The 15,587-nt window shown below is 47.3% G+C and overlaps 1 protein-coding gene across 1 annotated transcript in view; it reads left to right on the top strand.

The window, feature by feature from the left end:
* The first annotated feature begins 442 nt into the window (after positions 1-442).
* Positions 443-15,587, top strand: part of IL7R (interleukin 7 receptor) — a 37,506-nt gene continuing 22,361 nt past the window's right edge. Inside the window, exon 1 of the mRNA XM_064140579.1 lies at positions 443-536. Within this exon, the coding sequence (XP_063996649.1) occupies positions 446-536 (91 nt within the window). The 5' untranslated portion in view covers positions 443-445. The remainder of the gene's footprint in view (positions 537-15,587) is intronic.

The following is a 15,587-nucleotide window of genomic DNA, read 5'->3' as shown; positions in this document are numbered from 1 at the left end:
GACTGGATGATCTTGGAGGTGTCTTCCAACCTGGTTGATTCTATGATTCTATGATTCTATGATTGAGAGGAAAGCAGGTGAGAGAACTAAACCATGCTCCTCAGGAAATCAGGAGGAAAACTCCCACTGACCAAGCCAGGAACACTGTGCATGAAATATGCTCCTGATCTAATATGTTCTTGACCAAAAGTGGCCCATCAAGTCAACGGGCCTGATCCAGAAGGTCTTTAGTTTGAAGAGGGAAGCATGTTTCAAAGTAAAAGTTCTGCAACTGTCTTCATGCTGACTTTCTGCTCTCTGCCACTAGTCATCCTTGTCGGCGTGTTTACATTTCCCCTACCCTGTGGTCTCTTTATCAGGCAACAGGTTTGCTCTGCGCTTAGCACAGAGTAAGCGAGTGCCAGGTTAGCACATGCACGCGCTGCACCTATGTGGTGTGATCAGGATGACACAGACAAGTTCAGCGTTGGGCATTTTCATCTTGCTTCTCCACACTGCTTTTGGGGAAAGTGGTTGCACCTCAGCAGACGGTGATGGTGAGTCATTTAATCTTCATCTTTCCACTGATGTATGACCTTGAAAAGCCCAAGTTAAGAGATCCAAAATGCATTTGCTGGGTTAAATGTGTTAGGGGCTTAGCCTTCAGTCTCTTTCAGTGCCAGTGCCTGGGGTGGACATAGAGATTATCTATTTAATTTCATTCCCAAATCTGCTGTCCTTGTTACACCTGACTTTGTATGAAATGAAGGAGACTGTGTCTGTATGAAGAGGGCATGTGAGATCAGACCTGTTAATCCTGCTTCATTTTATGTAGTGTTTATATGAGATGTGTCTGGGAGTGAGGAATTGCTTCACGCTTCTGCCATCCATGGTCACTCTGAGCTGCCATCAGAAAGGAGAGAAGTTCTGGCTTCACTTGCTCTTGGCAGTTCTCTCCACAAAAAATGTTTCAGTGTACCTGAGACTTGACCCAGCTGTTCTTCAAACTTTCTCTCCTTTTCATCAAGCAATTTCATGAAGCACAGTTGGAGGATAGTCCCAGTTTCCCTTGCTGTATGGCTGAAGCAACAACAAAACCAGGGGTTTCTCACAGCCCGTCACCAAGACCATTAATCTCTTAATCAGAGATTAATTATAAGTCAATTCAGCAGCCTAAGTGGAGGCTTATTGCTGATTTAATTTTCTCGCTTAAAGAAGTGAAAATTACTTAGCAGCATCTAAGCAAAAATCAAACCATGAAGAGCAGCAATTAAGTGTTTCAGTCTGCAGTAATTTTTTTTCTTGAAAAACAGCTGAGAATTTTGATTTGATCACAGATTTGATCACAGATTCAGTCCCAGATTTGTTAAACTGCTACTTGTCTAATACTAAACACACTGCAGTGGAAGAGTTTGCTGCACTGCACCTGGAGGACCTGGGCAGTTGCTCGTTTATGGGGCTGTACTGTTTGTGTGTTACAGCACACATATATCTATGTGCACATACACACACAGGACCTCTGTGTGACGAGGTCTTTTAGCTAGAAGAAAAGAGAGTGGCTCAGAACTGTGACTAATAACCTTGGGGGCCTTTTTTTTTTATTTTCTTTGCCTTTTATTTGTACAACCTGCAGCTGTTCAGAACCAGCTTTGGCAAGAAGCTCTGGTGGTAAATGGTCAATGCTGGGAATTTATTGCTGGTGTCACTGAGCTCTTCAGGGCTTCCTGAAAGCAGACCTTTTCTTGTTTAGTCACTAAGTTCCAGTAAATCATAATTTGCTTAAAGGCAAACAAATTGTGAAAATCCCCACTGAGCAATTAACAGGATTTAGGATCTCTTTATGAGACATGTGGGTTTGGCCAGCAATTTGAACAATTCAGGGTAAAATCACCCCTGATGGAGATTTGGCTTTCTCTCTTTCTAACTTTCTCTGCCTCCTGTCAAAGTGCCACCAGCCAACACAGTCATAGAATCAACCAGGTTGGAAGAGAGCTCCAAGATCATCCAGTCCAACCTAGCACCCAGCCCCATCCAGTCAACTAGACCATGGCACCAGGCTTTTCTTCAATACCTCCAGGGATGGTGACTCCACCACCTCTCTGGGCAGCCCTTCTTCATGAGCTCACCCCTTCTTATGGGCAAAGGAGGGAAAAGCTCATTGCAGCATTTGCCTTCTTCTCACCCTCTTTTCTGAGTGTCAGACTGTGTCACAGAAGCTGTCCACCAGCCTGGCAGAGGCGATGGGAATCTCTAAAAGAGCTACAACCAGAGTTAAGAAGGGGCAGCCACAGAAGTGCAGGAGGGCATGGGCAGAGGGAGCAGGAGGTAATAGGTTGTGGGGTCTTATGGGCAGGATTTCTGGCTTCAGTGATCCTCCTACTCAGACTCCTATGGCTTATCCAACTGCTCAAAACTTTTGTGGTTAAGCCAAGTTCTGCCAAAATCAGATGAGACAGGAGTTTCACCTTACTCTGTCCACAGAGACAGGCACTTCACTGACTCTGTAGATTTGGTGACCACCACTGCTGATGCTTAGGAGTGCCTTTGGTTCCATGTGTTGTTTTTAGTCCTGGTGGTTTCAGAGCTTTAAGTTGAAGCTTGTCCACAGCCTCTGCTAACATTCTTATCTTGGTAAAGGGTTGTGAGATTCCTACTGAGATTCCTACTGTGAATTGAACTGTCCTTCTGGCTGTGGTCCAAACCCAAGGGACTCTGACCTGAACTAGATTCTATGGTCCTTTTCTGGCAGGGAAGGTGTTGAACTCAATGATCTATGAAGGTTCCTTCTAACCCCTAACATCCTGTGATCATGAGAACCATTTCTGTGAAGGATCTGCCATGCCTGTAGCTATGAGAGCAGTTTTTCTCGCACTAGAATTAATCCATCTCAAGCCCAATCTTGATTTCAGCAGAGGCAGGGTCAGGGTTTTGCATGTTCTGGAATTCTCAATTAAAAAAAATTAAAACAAAATCTTGTAAACTTTTAATTGTATACAGAGTCCTTAGCAGCATGACTCATTTTGGAGTCATCACAACCATTCATGATATAAAGAAATTTGTGTGTGGTGCTTGTGAGGTTTAAGGAAGAAGTGTAACTGAAGCTACATTGATATTTACATCACAAAACAAAACAAAACAAAACAAAACAACAAACAACTAAAATACTGCCAGCCCAGAAAAAAAAATCAGATTGCTTCATTAACAGTGTCAACGAAGTTTAATTAGTATGTATTTTATGGTTAGGAGGTTGTTCCATGCATGAGGAACTATGCAATGATATTGTGGATGTTCTGTGCCAAAGAGGGAAAGTCAGCTCTCTTTGCAGTGCAGCACCAAAAGCAGTGGGTAAATACAAAAAGAGCTGTTTGAACTGCAAGACAAAACCTGTTTTTTCTTTTCATTTTGCAGACAGTCTGATAGAGAAGGAGTAAACATGTCTAGCACTTTCCAGCAAAGAGGTAGTGGGCAGATAAAAGACTTTCTTTATTTTTTTTTTTCCTGATATGCCATTTACTAATCTGGTGATCATCAGTTTTTGGTGTTTACATGAAATCTGGTAGATGTGCTTTGCATACTCAAAGAGTAACAAGCAGTGTCTCTTCCTTACATAAGAAGATCAGTCGTCCTCGTTCGTGAGTCTTGATGTTGTCTGGAGGTGGTTGTGAGCATAAATAAGCCTGGCAGCTGCACATAAATCCTTAAAGGGGCATAAAATGTGACATATCTGTGCATGTGAGCTTTAAGTTTATCTATGTATTTAAAAAATATAGGGTTTGGCTTTCCCCCCCTCCTCCCCCTCATGTTATGCAGATTCCTTTCTGCTGATTCCACTGTTCTCTGGTTTCAAATATATATATGTATCTTATAGGCATGAACTTTAGCACACAGATATGGAACTTTATGAAATATACATTTCTGTACATGTATGCCTGCTTGGGTGGCTCAGGGCAGTATTGGTGAAGACTCTCACCTGTGTGAAACTAGTGCAGGGCTTGTTCTAGAGACGCACTGACTTTCCTTGCATGTGATGGTCAGATGGAGCACTTTGTGCAGTATCTACTTTATCTGTGTCTGCATGGATGGAGCAGCTCTGTGCAGTACCTGCTTTATCTCTGTCTGCATGGATGGAGCAGCTTTGTGCAGTACCTGCTTTATCTGTGTCTGCATGGATGGAGCAGCTCTGTGCAGTACCTGCTTTATCTGTGCCTGCATGGATGGAGCAGCTTTGTGCAGTATCTGCTTTATCTGTGCCTGCATGGACGGAGCAGCTCTGTGCAGTACCTGCTTTATCTGTGTCTGCAGGGATGGAGCAGCGTTGTGCAGTACCTGCTTTATCTGTGCCTGCATGGACAGAGCAGCTCTGTGCAGTATCAGCTTTATCTGTGTCTGCATGGACAGAGCAGCTCTGTGCAGTACCTGCTTTATCTGTGTCTGCATGGATGGAGCAGCTTTGTGCAGTACCTGCTTTATCTGTGTCTGCATGGATGGAGCAGCTTTGTGCAGTACCTGCTTTATCTGTGTCTGCATGAGCAGAGCAGCTCTGTGCAGTATCTGCTTGATCTGTGTCTGCATGGATGGAGTGTAGGATTAGATAGGTATAAGCTCTTCAGAAAAGAGAGGTGGGGGCGGGAGGGGGCGTTTCCTTGTACACCAAAGACTAACTGGAGTGAATGGGGCTCCACCTGAGGACAGATGAAGAGATGACATAGAGCTTATAGTTGAGGGTTAAAGGGAAAGCAAGGCAAAGTACTATTGTAGTGGGAATCTGCTACTGGTTATGTGACCAAGAAGACTGAGTGGATAGGGACCTCTATAAACAAATAGGAGCAGCTTCACATTCACAAGCCCTGCTTCTCATGGGAGATTTTGACCGCACAGATATGTGTTGGAAGGACAACCTGTCTGGGCACCAGCAACCTATAGCTGTCCTGGAGTGCACTGATGATAATTTCCTTCTCCAAGAGGTAAAAGAATACAGAAAGAAAAGTGCTATGCTGGACTTCATCCTCACCAGCAAGGAGGGACTGATGATCAATGTGAAATTTAAGGGCAGTCTTGGCCGCAGATATCACTGCATCCAAGATCCTCAAGGCATCAGAAGGTGTGAAACAAGCTTACTACTCTGGATTGTGAAGACAGTAAACTTTATTCTCTTCAGTGATCTGCTTGGCAGAGTGTCGTGGGATACAGTCCTGGAGGGAAGAGGGGCCCAAGAAAGCTGGTCAGTATTCAAGGACCATGTCCTCTAAGCTTAGGAGTAGTTCATGCCAAGAAGAAAGAAAGTAGGCAAGAGTTCCAGGAGAGTGGCACAGATGAACAAGGTGCTCCTGAGCTTGGGCTAAAAGAGAGAGTCTATCAGTAGTGGCAACAAGAATGGGCCACGTGGGAGGACTACAGAGAAGTTGTCCAAGCACTCAGAGATCAGTTAGGAAATTGAAAGTGCAGATAGAGTTAAACTTGGCCAGCGACTTTGAAAGGGAATAAGAACTTCTTTAGGTACGTTGGTGACAAAAATAAGGCTAGGGAAGATATGGGACCTCTCTGAAAGGAAAATGGGGATCTGGTCAGGAGTGATACAGAGAAAGCTGAGGTGCTAATGACTGATTCACTGTTGACCAGCAAGGGGTCTAGCTCTAGGAAAAATAGTAGAAAGTGGTAAAAGAAAGATCTGGCCACTATAAGTGAAGATCAGGTTCAGGGCCATCTGAAGAGCCTGAAGGTGCACAAATCCACAGGGCCAAATGAGATCTACCCATGGGTCCGGAGGAAACTGGCAGTTGAAGTTGCCAAACCACTATCTGTCATATCTGTAAAGTCACAGCAATCTGGTAAAATCCTTCCTGACTGAAAAAGGGGAAATAGAACCCCCATGTGCAAAAAGGAAAAACAGGGAGACTCCAGAAACTATAGGCCAGCCAGTCTCACCTCTTTGTCTGTCAAGATCATAGAGATCCTCCTAAAGGTTTTGCTTAGGCATATGAAAAATGAAGAACAGGTGATTGGAGGTAATCAACATGGCATCATCAGGGGCAAATCATGCTTGATGGACTTGTTGGCTTTCTGTGAAGGAGTTACAGCACCAGTGGATAAGGGAAAAGCAACTGATGCCAGCTACCTGGACTTTTGTAAAGCACTTGACACTGTCCTGCCTGACAGCCTGGTAACCCAGTAGGAGAAGCATGGACTTGAGGGGTGGACCACTCACTGGTTAAAGAGCAGGCCAGATGGCCATGCTCAGAGAGTTGCAATCAACAGCTCAGTGTCCAAATGGAGACCAGTGATGAGTGAAGTCCCTCAGGGATCAATTCTGGGGCACTGCTGTTTAACATTTGTCAGTGGTACATACAGTGGGACTGAGTGCACCCTCACAGGATCACAGGATATTAGGCGTTGGAGGGGACCCAAGGAGATCATCGAGTCCAACCCCCCTGTCAGAGCAGGACAATACTATCTAACACAGATCACAGAGGAACACATCCAGACAGGCCTTGAAAGTCTCAGGAGGAGACTCCACAACCTCTCTGGGGAGCCTGTTCCAGTGCTCTGTGACCCTTACAGTAAAGGAGTTCCCCCTTGTGTTGAGGCTGAATCTCTTGTGCTGCAACTTACACCCATTGCTCCTTATCCTATCACAGGGAGCAGTGAGCAGAGCCTGTCCCCCAGCTCCTGGTCAGCCCTCAGATACTTATAAACATTTAAGTCTTCCTTTCTCCAGACTAAAAAGCCCCAGGTCCCTCAGCCTCTCCTCATAAGCCATGCTCTCCAGTCCCCTCATCATCCTCATAGCCCCCCACTGGACCCTCTCCAGCAGATCCCTGTGCCTCTCCAATCGGGGAGCCCAAAACTGAACACAGTATTCAAGATGAAGTCTCACCAGGGCAGAGTAGAGGGGAAGGAGAACCTCCCTTGATCTGCTGGACACACTCTTCTTAAAACACCCCAGGATCCCATTGGCCTTCTTGGCCACAAGAGCACATTGCTGTGCCATGGTTAAGTTGTTATGCACCAGCACTCCCAGGTCCCTCTCCACAGGGCTGCTCTCCAGCAGATCACCTCCCAGCCTGTACTGGTGCAGTTTGTTATTCCTCCCCAGATGCAGAACTCTGCACTTGTCCTTGTTGAACTTCATCTGTTTCCTCTGTGCTCAGCTCTCCAGTCTGTCCAGGTCTCTCTGGATGGCCACACAGCCTTCGCTTGTATCAGCCAAGCCTCCCAGTTTGGTGTCAGCAGCAAACTTGCTGAGCAGACACTCTGTGCCCTCATCAATATCCTTGATGAAGATGTTGAACAGGGATGGAGCCAGCACTGATCCCTGGGGGACACCACTAGTCACAGTTGTCCAGCAGGACCTGGCACCATTGATCACCACCCTCTGAACTCTATCTTGCAACCAGTTCCTAACCCACCTCACTGTCCACTCTTCCCTCCCACACTTCCTCAGCTTGCTCACTAAAACTTCATGGGAGATTGTGTCAAAGGCTTTGCTAAGGTCAAGGTAGACTACATCCGCTGGTTTCCCTGAGTCTATCCATTCAGTTATGGCATCACAAAATGCTATCAGGTTAGTTAAGCACAACTTCCTGTTGTGGAGGGGGTTTCTCTATGCCTCCCTTATTAGGGGGAGGTGAGAAATTAATTTGAGGTGGTATTATTTTTTTATAAAAATATATTTATTAAAATTAATATTTACAAATTCTTGCCACCCTCAACCACTGAATAGTTCTAGTGCAAGTTTATGAAAACAATTAGGATATGATATATATATATATATATATATATATATATATATATGTACAAGGATTTGGTTAATAATTGTTAAATATCATCAACTATAGACAGAGAGATATTTCCCTCAGGCTTAATGCCTCTTAACAACTGTGCTGTCTGCCCAGCAGGGGCTGAAAGCCGTGTCTGCTCTAAGGCAGAGGTAACTTATACTACAGAGAAATTAAAGCTTACTTAGATGTGTTGCCCTTAATTATTAATCACCCTCCCAGGGTTGTATCAGCCTGTGCCCAGTGTTTGGACTTCTGTGAGGCTGGAATCTTCCTGGCTTGCGAGGGGAATGATAAGTGTTCCCAGTCTCTGGGGTAAACAGGATTTCTCTGACCTTCTCTCCTGGTGTGAAGTGGTCTCTGCCTTGACGCTGCTGCTGCTGGATGCTGTGTGTCTGGGGATGGTCAGCTGGCAGGATTCCCATGTGCAGGAGAAGGATTTGTCTGTACAGCTTCTGGCACGGTCTTCTCACAGCTAGCAGGCTGTGTTTGTAGGTTTGCAGACAATCTGGAAGGTCTGCAGAGCTGATTCTCCAGGCTGTAGCAGTGGGCATGCAGTGTGTGCCAGGCTGCTGGGAGACTGAGCTCCGTGGATAAAGGCAAGATAGCAGCCAGTATGCGCAGATGGCTCTAGGCTTAGGGGGCTCTCGGCTCCCCATATACGTATCAAGTGCAGGCTTGAATGTGCTCTGCTTCTAAAGGTACACAGACAGCTTCACTGCTCCTTGAGATCAATGCAAGAGGGATGAGCTTCAGAAAGTATGCAAGTGAGGGCCAGACTCTATGTCTAGGCCTTGCAAGCAGGTCAGGGCAGCAGGACGCTGCTCTGTGGATCAGAGAGCTGAGCTTGAACAGCTAAGTTTGAATACTCTGAACACTCTGAACACGTGGTGCTCCTCTGCACCACTCTTTATAGACTGTGGGCCGAGATTCATGGCTCTTTGGCCATCTAAAGTGACCAATCAGGTTGGCAGTAAGCCAAACCTTACCTTAATAGGCAGGAGCTGTTTGCCTGGACCCTCCCAAATATGGGGATCACCATGGGTCCTGGCAGAAAAGCATGTCCAGGCATGTAGAGGCATAGGGAGGCCTCTGTTTTGGGCTTACAGCCCCTCCACCACACTTCCCCCTGGTAAATCCATGCTGACTGCTCCTGATAACCTTCTTCTCTCCCAAGTGCTTTGAGATGCCCTCCAAAAGGAGCCACACCATCATCTTTCCAGGGATGGAGGTGAGGTTGACTGGTCTATAGTTTCCTGGAACCTCTTTCTTGCCCTTTTTGAAGACTGGAGGGACGTTGGCTCTCTTTCAGTCATCAGGCACCTCTCCTGTCTGCCATGATTTGGCAAAGATGATGGAGAGTGGTAGAGCAATAATATCAGCCAGTTCTCTTACCACCCTTGTGTGCATCTCATCAGGGCCCATGGACTTGTGAATGTTCAGTTTGTATAACTGATCCCTAACCCAGCCTGCACAGACCAGTAGGGAGCATTCCCTCCTTCAGACTTCCTCTGCTTCTTCCAGGGTCTGGAGTACATAGGTGAGTTCAGCCTTGGGTGTAAAGACTGAAACAAAGAAGGCATTCAGCTACTCTTCCTTCTCTGCATCCTCAGTTATCAAGGCTGCCTCCTTGTTCAGCAGTGCCCCCACACCTTCCCTATGCTTCGTTTTCCTACTGATGGATTTGAAGAACCCTTCTTGTTCTCTTTTACTTCCTTTGCCAGCTTCAATTCCAAGAGGACTTTGGCCTTCCTTGTTGCTTTCCTATAAGCCCTGACTACTTCTCTACAGTTCTCCCAAGTGACCAATCCCTTCTTCCATGAATTGTAAGATTCCTTTTTCCCTGAGATTTCCTTCAGGAGCTCCTTATTCAACCATGCAGGTCTCCTGGCATGTCTACCTGATTTTTTTATTCAGGGGAACACACCTTTAAACTAGGTTGGAAACGGGGGAGAGTGGAAGCCAGTCTTACTACAAGCAAGCCTGAGACAATTGTGGGGCCATGTGTCAGCTCCACTGGCAGCTCCACTGGTGGTTCAGGGGAGGTAGGTAACAGTGAGTTGTGTGCTGGAGGAAAGGCAAGATAAGGCATATCAGGGAGGGAGGCTAACAGGAGCCTTCAGCCTGTTACCCTGCAGCACACTGAGGACACACAAGAACTCTTTAAATCTTGCAGAGATGGACCACAAGGATCAAGCAATGAGGAATCAGCACATGAAGAGCTTACTGCTAGGTTGGGGGCCATGGAAGGGGCTGGGAATGGTGAGACAGCGAGAGCGGAAGCTAATGGATTACCTCCCTCTCTGAAATGCTTGTTCACCAGTGCACAGAGCATGGGGAATAAGCAGAAAGAGCTGGAGATCTGTGTCAGGCTGAATGACTATGATATTATTGTCATCACTGAAACGTGGTGGGACAGCTCCCACAACTGAAATGTTGCCATGGATGGCTATGTGCCTCACCAACCTGATCTCCTTTTATGATCAGGTTACCTGCCTGGTGAATGTGGGGAAGGCTGTGGATGTAGTCTATCTGGACTTCAGCAAAGCCTTTGACACAGTCTGCCACAACAAGCTCCTAGCCAAGCTGGCAGATCATGGTTTGGACAGATTCACTCTGTGCTGGATCAAGAACTGGCTGGATGGCAGAGCTCAGAGAGTGGTGGTGAATGGTGCCACATCCAGTTGGCAGCTGTCACTAGTGGTGTTCCCCAAGGATCAGTGCTGGGCCCAGTCCTGTTCAATATCTTTATTGATGATCTGGACGAGGGGATTGAGTCCAGCATCAGTAAGTTTGCAGATGACACCAAGCTAGGAGCAGGTGTTGATCTGTTGGAAGATAGGAGAGCCCTGCAGAGGGACCTGGACAGGCTGGATGGGTGGGCAGAGGCCAATGAGATGAGATTGAACAAGGCCAAGTGCAGGGTTCTGCACTTTGGCCACAACAACCCCAAGCAGCACTATAGGCTGAGGACTGAGTGGCTGGAGAGCAGCCAAGAGGAAAGGGACCTGGGGGTACTGATAGATAGTAGCTGAAGGTGAGCCAGCAGTGTGCCCAGGTGGCCAAGAGAGCCAATGGCATCCTGGCCTGCATCAGGAACAGTGTGGCCAGTAGGACAAGGGAGGTTATTCTTCCCCTGTACTCAGCACTGGTCAGGCCACACCTTGAGTACTGTGTCCAGTTCTGGGCTCCTCAGTTCAAGAAAGATGCTGAGGTGCTGGAACATGTCCAGAGAAGGGCAACAAAGGTGGTGAGGGGCCTGGAACACAAATCCTATGAGGAGAGATTGAGGGAGCTGGGCCTGTTTAGCCTGGAGAAGAAGAGGCTCAGGGGTGATCTTATTACTGTCTACAACTACCTGAAGGGGCATTGTAGCCAGGTGGGGGGTGGCCTCTTCTCCCAGGCAACCAGCAATGGAACAAGGGGACACAGTCTCAAGTTGTGCCAGGGGAGGTATAGGCTGGATATTAGGAAGAAGTTCTTCACAGAGAGTGATTTCCCATTGGAATGGGCTGCCCAGGGAGGTGGTGGAGGCACCGTCCCTGGGGGTCTTCCAAAAAAGCCTGGATGAGGCACTTAGTGCCATGGTCTAGTTGACTGGATAGGGCTGGGTGATAGGTTGGACTGGCTGATCTTGGAGGTCTCTTCCAACCTGGTTGATTCTATGATTCTATGATTCTATGATTCTATGATTCTATGTGCTGTTCAGGAAGGGTAGACCAGCAAGACAAGGTGGGGGAGTTACCCTCTATGTGCAGGAGCAACTGAAATGTGATGAGTTCTGTCCAAGGCAAGGGGCAGAATAGGTTGAAAGCTTGTGAGTAAGAATTAGGGGATGTGGAAAAGGAGATTAAATTGTTGTAGGGGTCTGCTATAGACCACCAGACCAAGAGGGAGATGTTGATGAGGCCTTCTACAGACAGCTGGAGGTAGCCTTTAGAGCTAACTCCTTGGTACTCGTGGGAGACTTCAACCACTCTGATATTTGCTGGCAAGCTCACACAGCCAGGCACAGACAGTCCAAAAGGCTCCTGCAGTGTATCAATGATAACTTCTTGATGCAGGCAGTGGAAGAACCAACAAGGAGAGGTGCACTGCTGGACCTTGTATTAGCTAATAAAGAGGGACTGATTGAGGACATTAAGGTTGGGAACAGCCTTGGGGACAGTGATCATGACATGGTGGAGTTTAGTACTCTAAAGGGTAGAATCAGAGCAACAGGTAGAATTGCAACCCTGGACTTCTGCAGAGCTGATTTTGTGCTCTTCAGGGACATGCTTACAAACATCCCATGGGTTAAGGCTCTGGAGGGTAAAGGAGCCCAAGAAAGCTGGCTGATTTTTAAAGACTGCTTCCTCCAAGGCCAAGCTAGGTGTGTGTGTGCTCCCTCAGCATCTTTGTGGATGACACCAAGTAGTCAAGTTGGTGTGCTGGAGGGCAGGGATGCTGTCCAGAGGGATTTGAGCAGGCTTGAGATGTGGCCCATGCCAACCTCATGAAGTTCAGCAAGGCCATGTGCAAGGTGCTATACCTGAGTTGGGTCAGTCTCAAGCACAAATAAAGTCTAGATGAGGAGTGGCTCGAAAGCAGTCTCAAGCAGAAGGACCTGGGGGTGTCAGCTGATGAAAATGTCAGCATGAGTTGGCAATGTGCACTTGCAGCCCAGAAAGCTGACCATGTCCTGGGCTGCATCAAAAGAAGTGTGACGAGGAGGGTGAGAGAAATGGTTCTCCAGCTCTACTCTGCTCTTGGGATACCCCACCTGGAGTACTGTGTCCAATTCTGGTGAATCCAGTGTAAGAAGGACATCAGATTGCTGGCGTGGACCATGAAGATGATCAGAGGGCTGGAGCACCTCCTCTATGAGGACAAAGCTGTTCAGCCTAGAGAAAAGAAGGTTCAGGGAGACCAGGTAGTGTCTTTCCAGTACATGAAAAGGATGTAAAAGAGAGCTGGAGAGGGACTTTTTACAAGGGCTTGTTGTGATAGGCAGTGGACTGAAGATTGAGGAGTGTAGATTTAAATTGGATATTAGAAAGTAATTCTTTACATTAAGTGTGGTGAGACCCTGAAACAGGTTGCCCAGGAAGGTCACAGATGCCCCCTTCCTGGAAGAGTTCATGGCTGGGTTGGATGGAGACTTGAGCAATCTGGTCTAGTGAAAGGTATCACTGTCCATGGCAGTCAAGTTGGAACTTCAGGGTCCATTCCAACCCAAACCATTCTATGAATCTATGTGCAGCATAGGGTGTCTCCTCAAAACAGCAGCACTGGTGGAAGAGATTTCATTGCCTTTCAGGGAGAATTGGGCACCCAGAGCTGTGGTGAGAATGGAAGACCAGAAATTGCTCATTAGTACCAGTTGCCAAAGGTGGAAAACAGAAGCTAAATCTTTACTGGAGGGATACATCTGCCCCTGGGTTCTGGATTAGTGGAGTAAGAGATGCTCCCATCCCTCCTGCTGTCCACCATGGGTGCTGATGGCAGCACCCCCCTTCCTATTCCCTGCACACTGCTTTTGTGTTTTGATCTGTGCTGTGGATTGATTTTTTTTTAAATTTATTTATTTCCTTCCTCAAAATGCAGTTCCAGATACATCTCATCTCCAGGGCTAAGAGGAAGCACTGCTGACAGCTAACCTGTGAGGTGGAGCTCTTTAGAATCATAGAATCATAGAATAAACCAGGATGGAAGAGTGTTGCGAAGGGGGTTTCTCTATGTCTCCCTTATTTGGGGGAGGTGAGAAATTAATTTGAGGTGATATTAATTTTTTGTAAAAATATATTTATTAAAATTAATATTTACAAACTCTTGCTACCCCCAACCACTGTGTAATAATATATAGTTCTAGTGCAAGGTTATGAAAACAAGTAGGATATGATATATACAGGGATCTGGTTAATAACTGTCAAATCACAGTAACACACAGTATCACAGTATCACAGTATCATCAGGGTTGGAAGAGACCTCACAGATCATCCAGTCCAACCCTTTACCACAGAGCTCAAGGCTAGACCATGGCACCAAGTGCCACGTCCAACCTCGCCTTGAACAGCTCCAGGGACAGCGACTCCACCACCTCCCCGGGCAGCCCATTCCAGTGTTCAATGACTCTCTCAGTGAAGAACTTTCTCCTCACCTCCAGCCTAAATCTCCCCTGGCACAGCCTGAGGCTGTGTCCTCTCGTTCTGGTGTTGGCCACCTGAGAGAAGAGAGCAACCTCCCCCTGGCCACAACCACCCTTCAGGTAGTTGTAGACAGCAATAAGGTCTCCCCTGAGCCTCCTCTTCTCCAGGCTAAACAATCCCAGCTCCCTCAGCCTCTCCTCGGAGGGCTGTGCTCAAGGCTTCTCACCAGCCTCGTCGCCCTTCTCTGGACACGCTCAAGCATCTCAATGTCCCTCCTAAACTGGGAGGCCCAATTATCAACTATAGGCAGAGACAGATTTCCCTCAGGCTTAGTGCTGCTTAGGAGCTATGTTGTTTGCCCAGCAGGGGCTGAAAACGGTCTGCTCTAAGGCAGAGATAACTTATATTACAGAGGAATTAAATCTTTACTTGTCAGTGTTGCATTTAATTATTAATCACCCTCCCGGGGTTGTGTCACAGCCTATGCCCAGTGTCTGGACTCTGTGAGGCTGGAATCTTCCCAGCTTGAGAGGAAAACTAAGTGAATCCTCCTGGCTTCAGGGGGGATGATAAATCTTCCCAGTCTCTGGGGTAAATAGGTTTCCTCTAACCTTTTGTCCTCCTGGCGAGGGATGGTCTCTGCCTCGATGCTGCTGGATACTGCGTGTCCAGGGATGTCCAGGAGGCTCAGGGGTGATCTTATTACTGTCTACAACTACCTCAAAGGGCATTGTAGCCAGGTGGGGGGTGGCCTCTTCTCCCAGGTAACCAGCAATAGAACAAGGGGACACAGTCTCAAGTTGTGCCAGGGTAGGTATAGGCTGGATGTTAGGAAGAAGTTCTTCACAGAGAGAGTGATTGGCATTGGAATGGGCTGCCCAGGGAGGTGGTGGAGGCACCGTCCCTGGAGGTCTTCAAGAAAAGACTGGATGAGGCACTTGGTGCCATGGTCTAGTTGATTGGCTAGGGCTGGGTGCTAGGTTGGACTGGGTGATCTTGGAGGTTTCTTCCAACCTGGTTGATTCTATGATTCTATTTTATGATTCTATGATCAGCTGGCAGGATTCCAGGAGAGATGGATGTTGTCCGTGGAGTTTCTGGCATGATCTTTCACAGCTAGCAGGCTGTGTGTGTACGTGTGTTGGCAGACATTCCAAAAGGTCAGCAGTCCTGGTCCTCTTACCAGGCAAAGCTGGGAGTTTGAGCTCTGTAGGTAAAGCAAAGTAGCTGGCCAATATGCACAGCTGGCTCTAGGCTTAGGCTTAGGGGCTATCGGCTCTCCATATATGTATCAGGCGCAGGCTTGAATCTGCTCTGCTTCTAAGGCATGCAGACAGGTTAACTGTGAATTGAAATCAATGCAAGAGGTCTGAGCCTCAGAAAGCATGCAAGTGAGGGGCAGACTCTATGTCTGGGCTTTTGCAAGCAAGTCAGGGCACCAGGATGCTGCTATGTGGATCAGAGCTGAGCTGCACTGCAGGCAGGGTCAGAGAGCTGAATCTGAACAAATCTGACAAGAGCTGACCCTGAACAACTGAGTCTGAACACGTGGTGCACCTCTGCACCCCTCATTATAGACTGTGGGCCGAGATTCATGGCCCTTTGGCCACCCAAAGTGACCAATCAGGTTGGCAGCAAGCCAAACCTTACCTTAATAGGCAGAAGCTGTTTGCCTGGAGCCTCCCAAATATGGGGAGTACAGGGG

The sequence above is a fragment of the Pogoniulus pusillus genome, chromosome Z, assembly GCF_015220805.1.
Source record: "Pogoniulus pusillus isolate bPogPus1 chromosome Z, bPogPus1.pri, whole genome shotgun sequence".
NCBI lineage: Eukaryota > Metazoa > Chordata > Aves > Piciformes > Lybiidae > Pogoniulus > Pogoniulus pusillus.
Note: the sequence above shows the minus strand (reverse complement) of the source record. Positions and strands in the feature narration are given on the sequence as shown.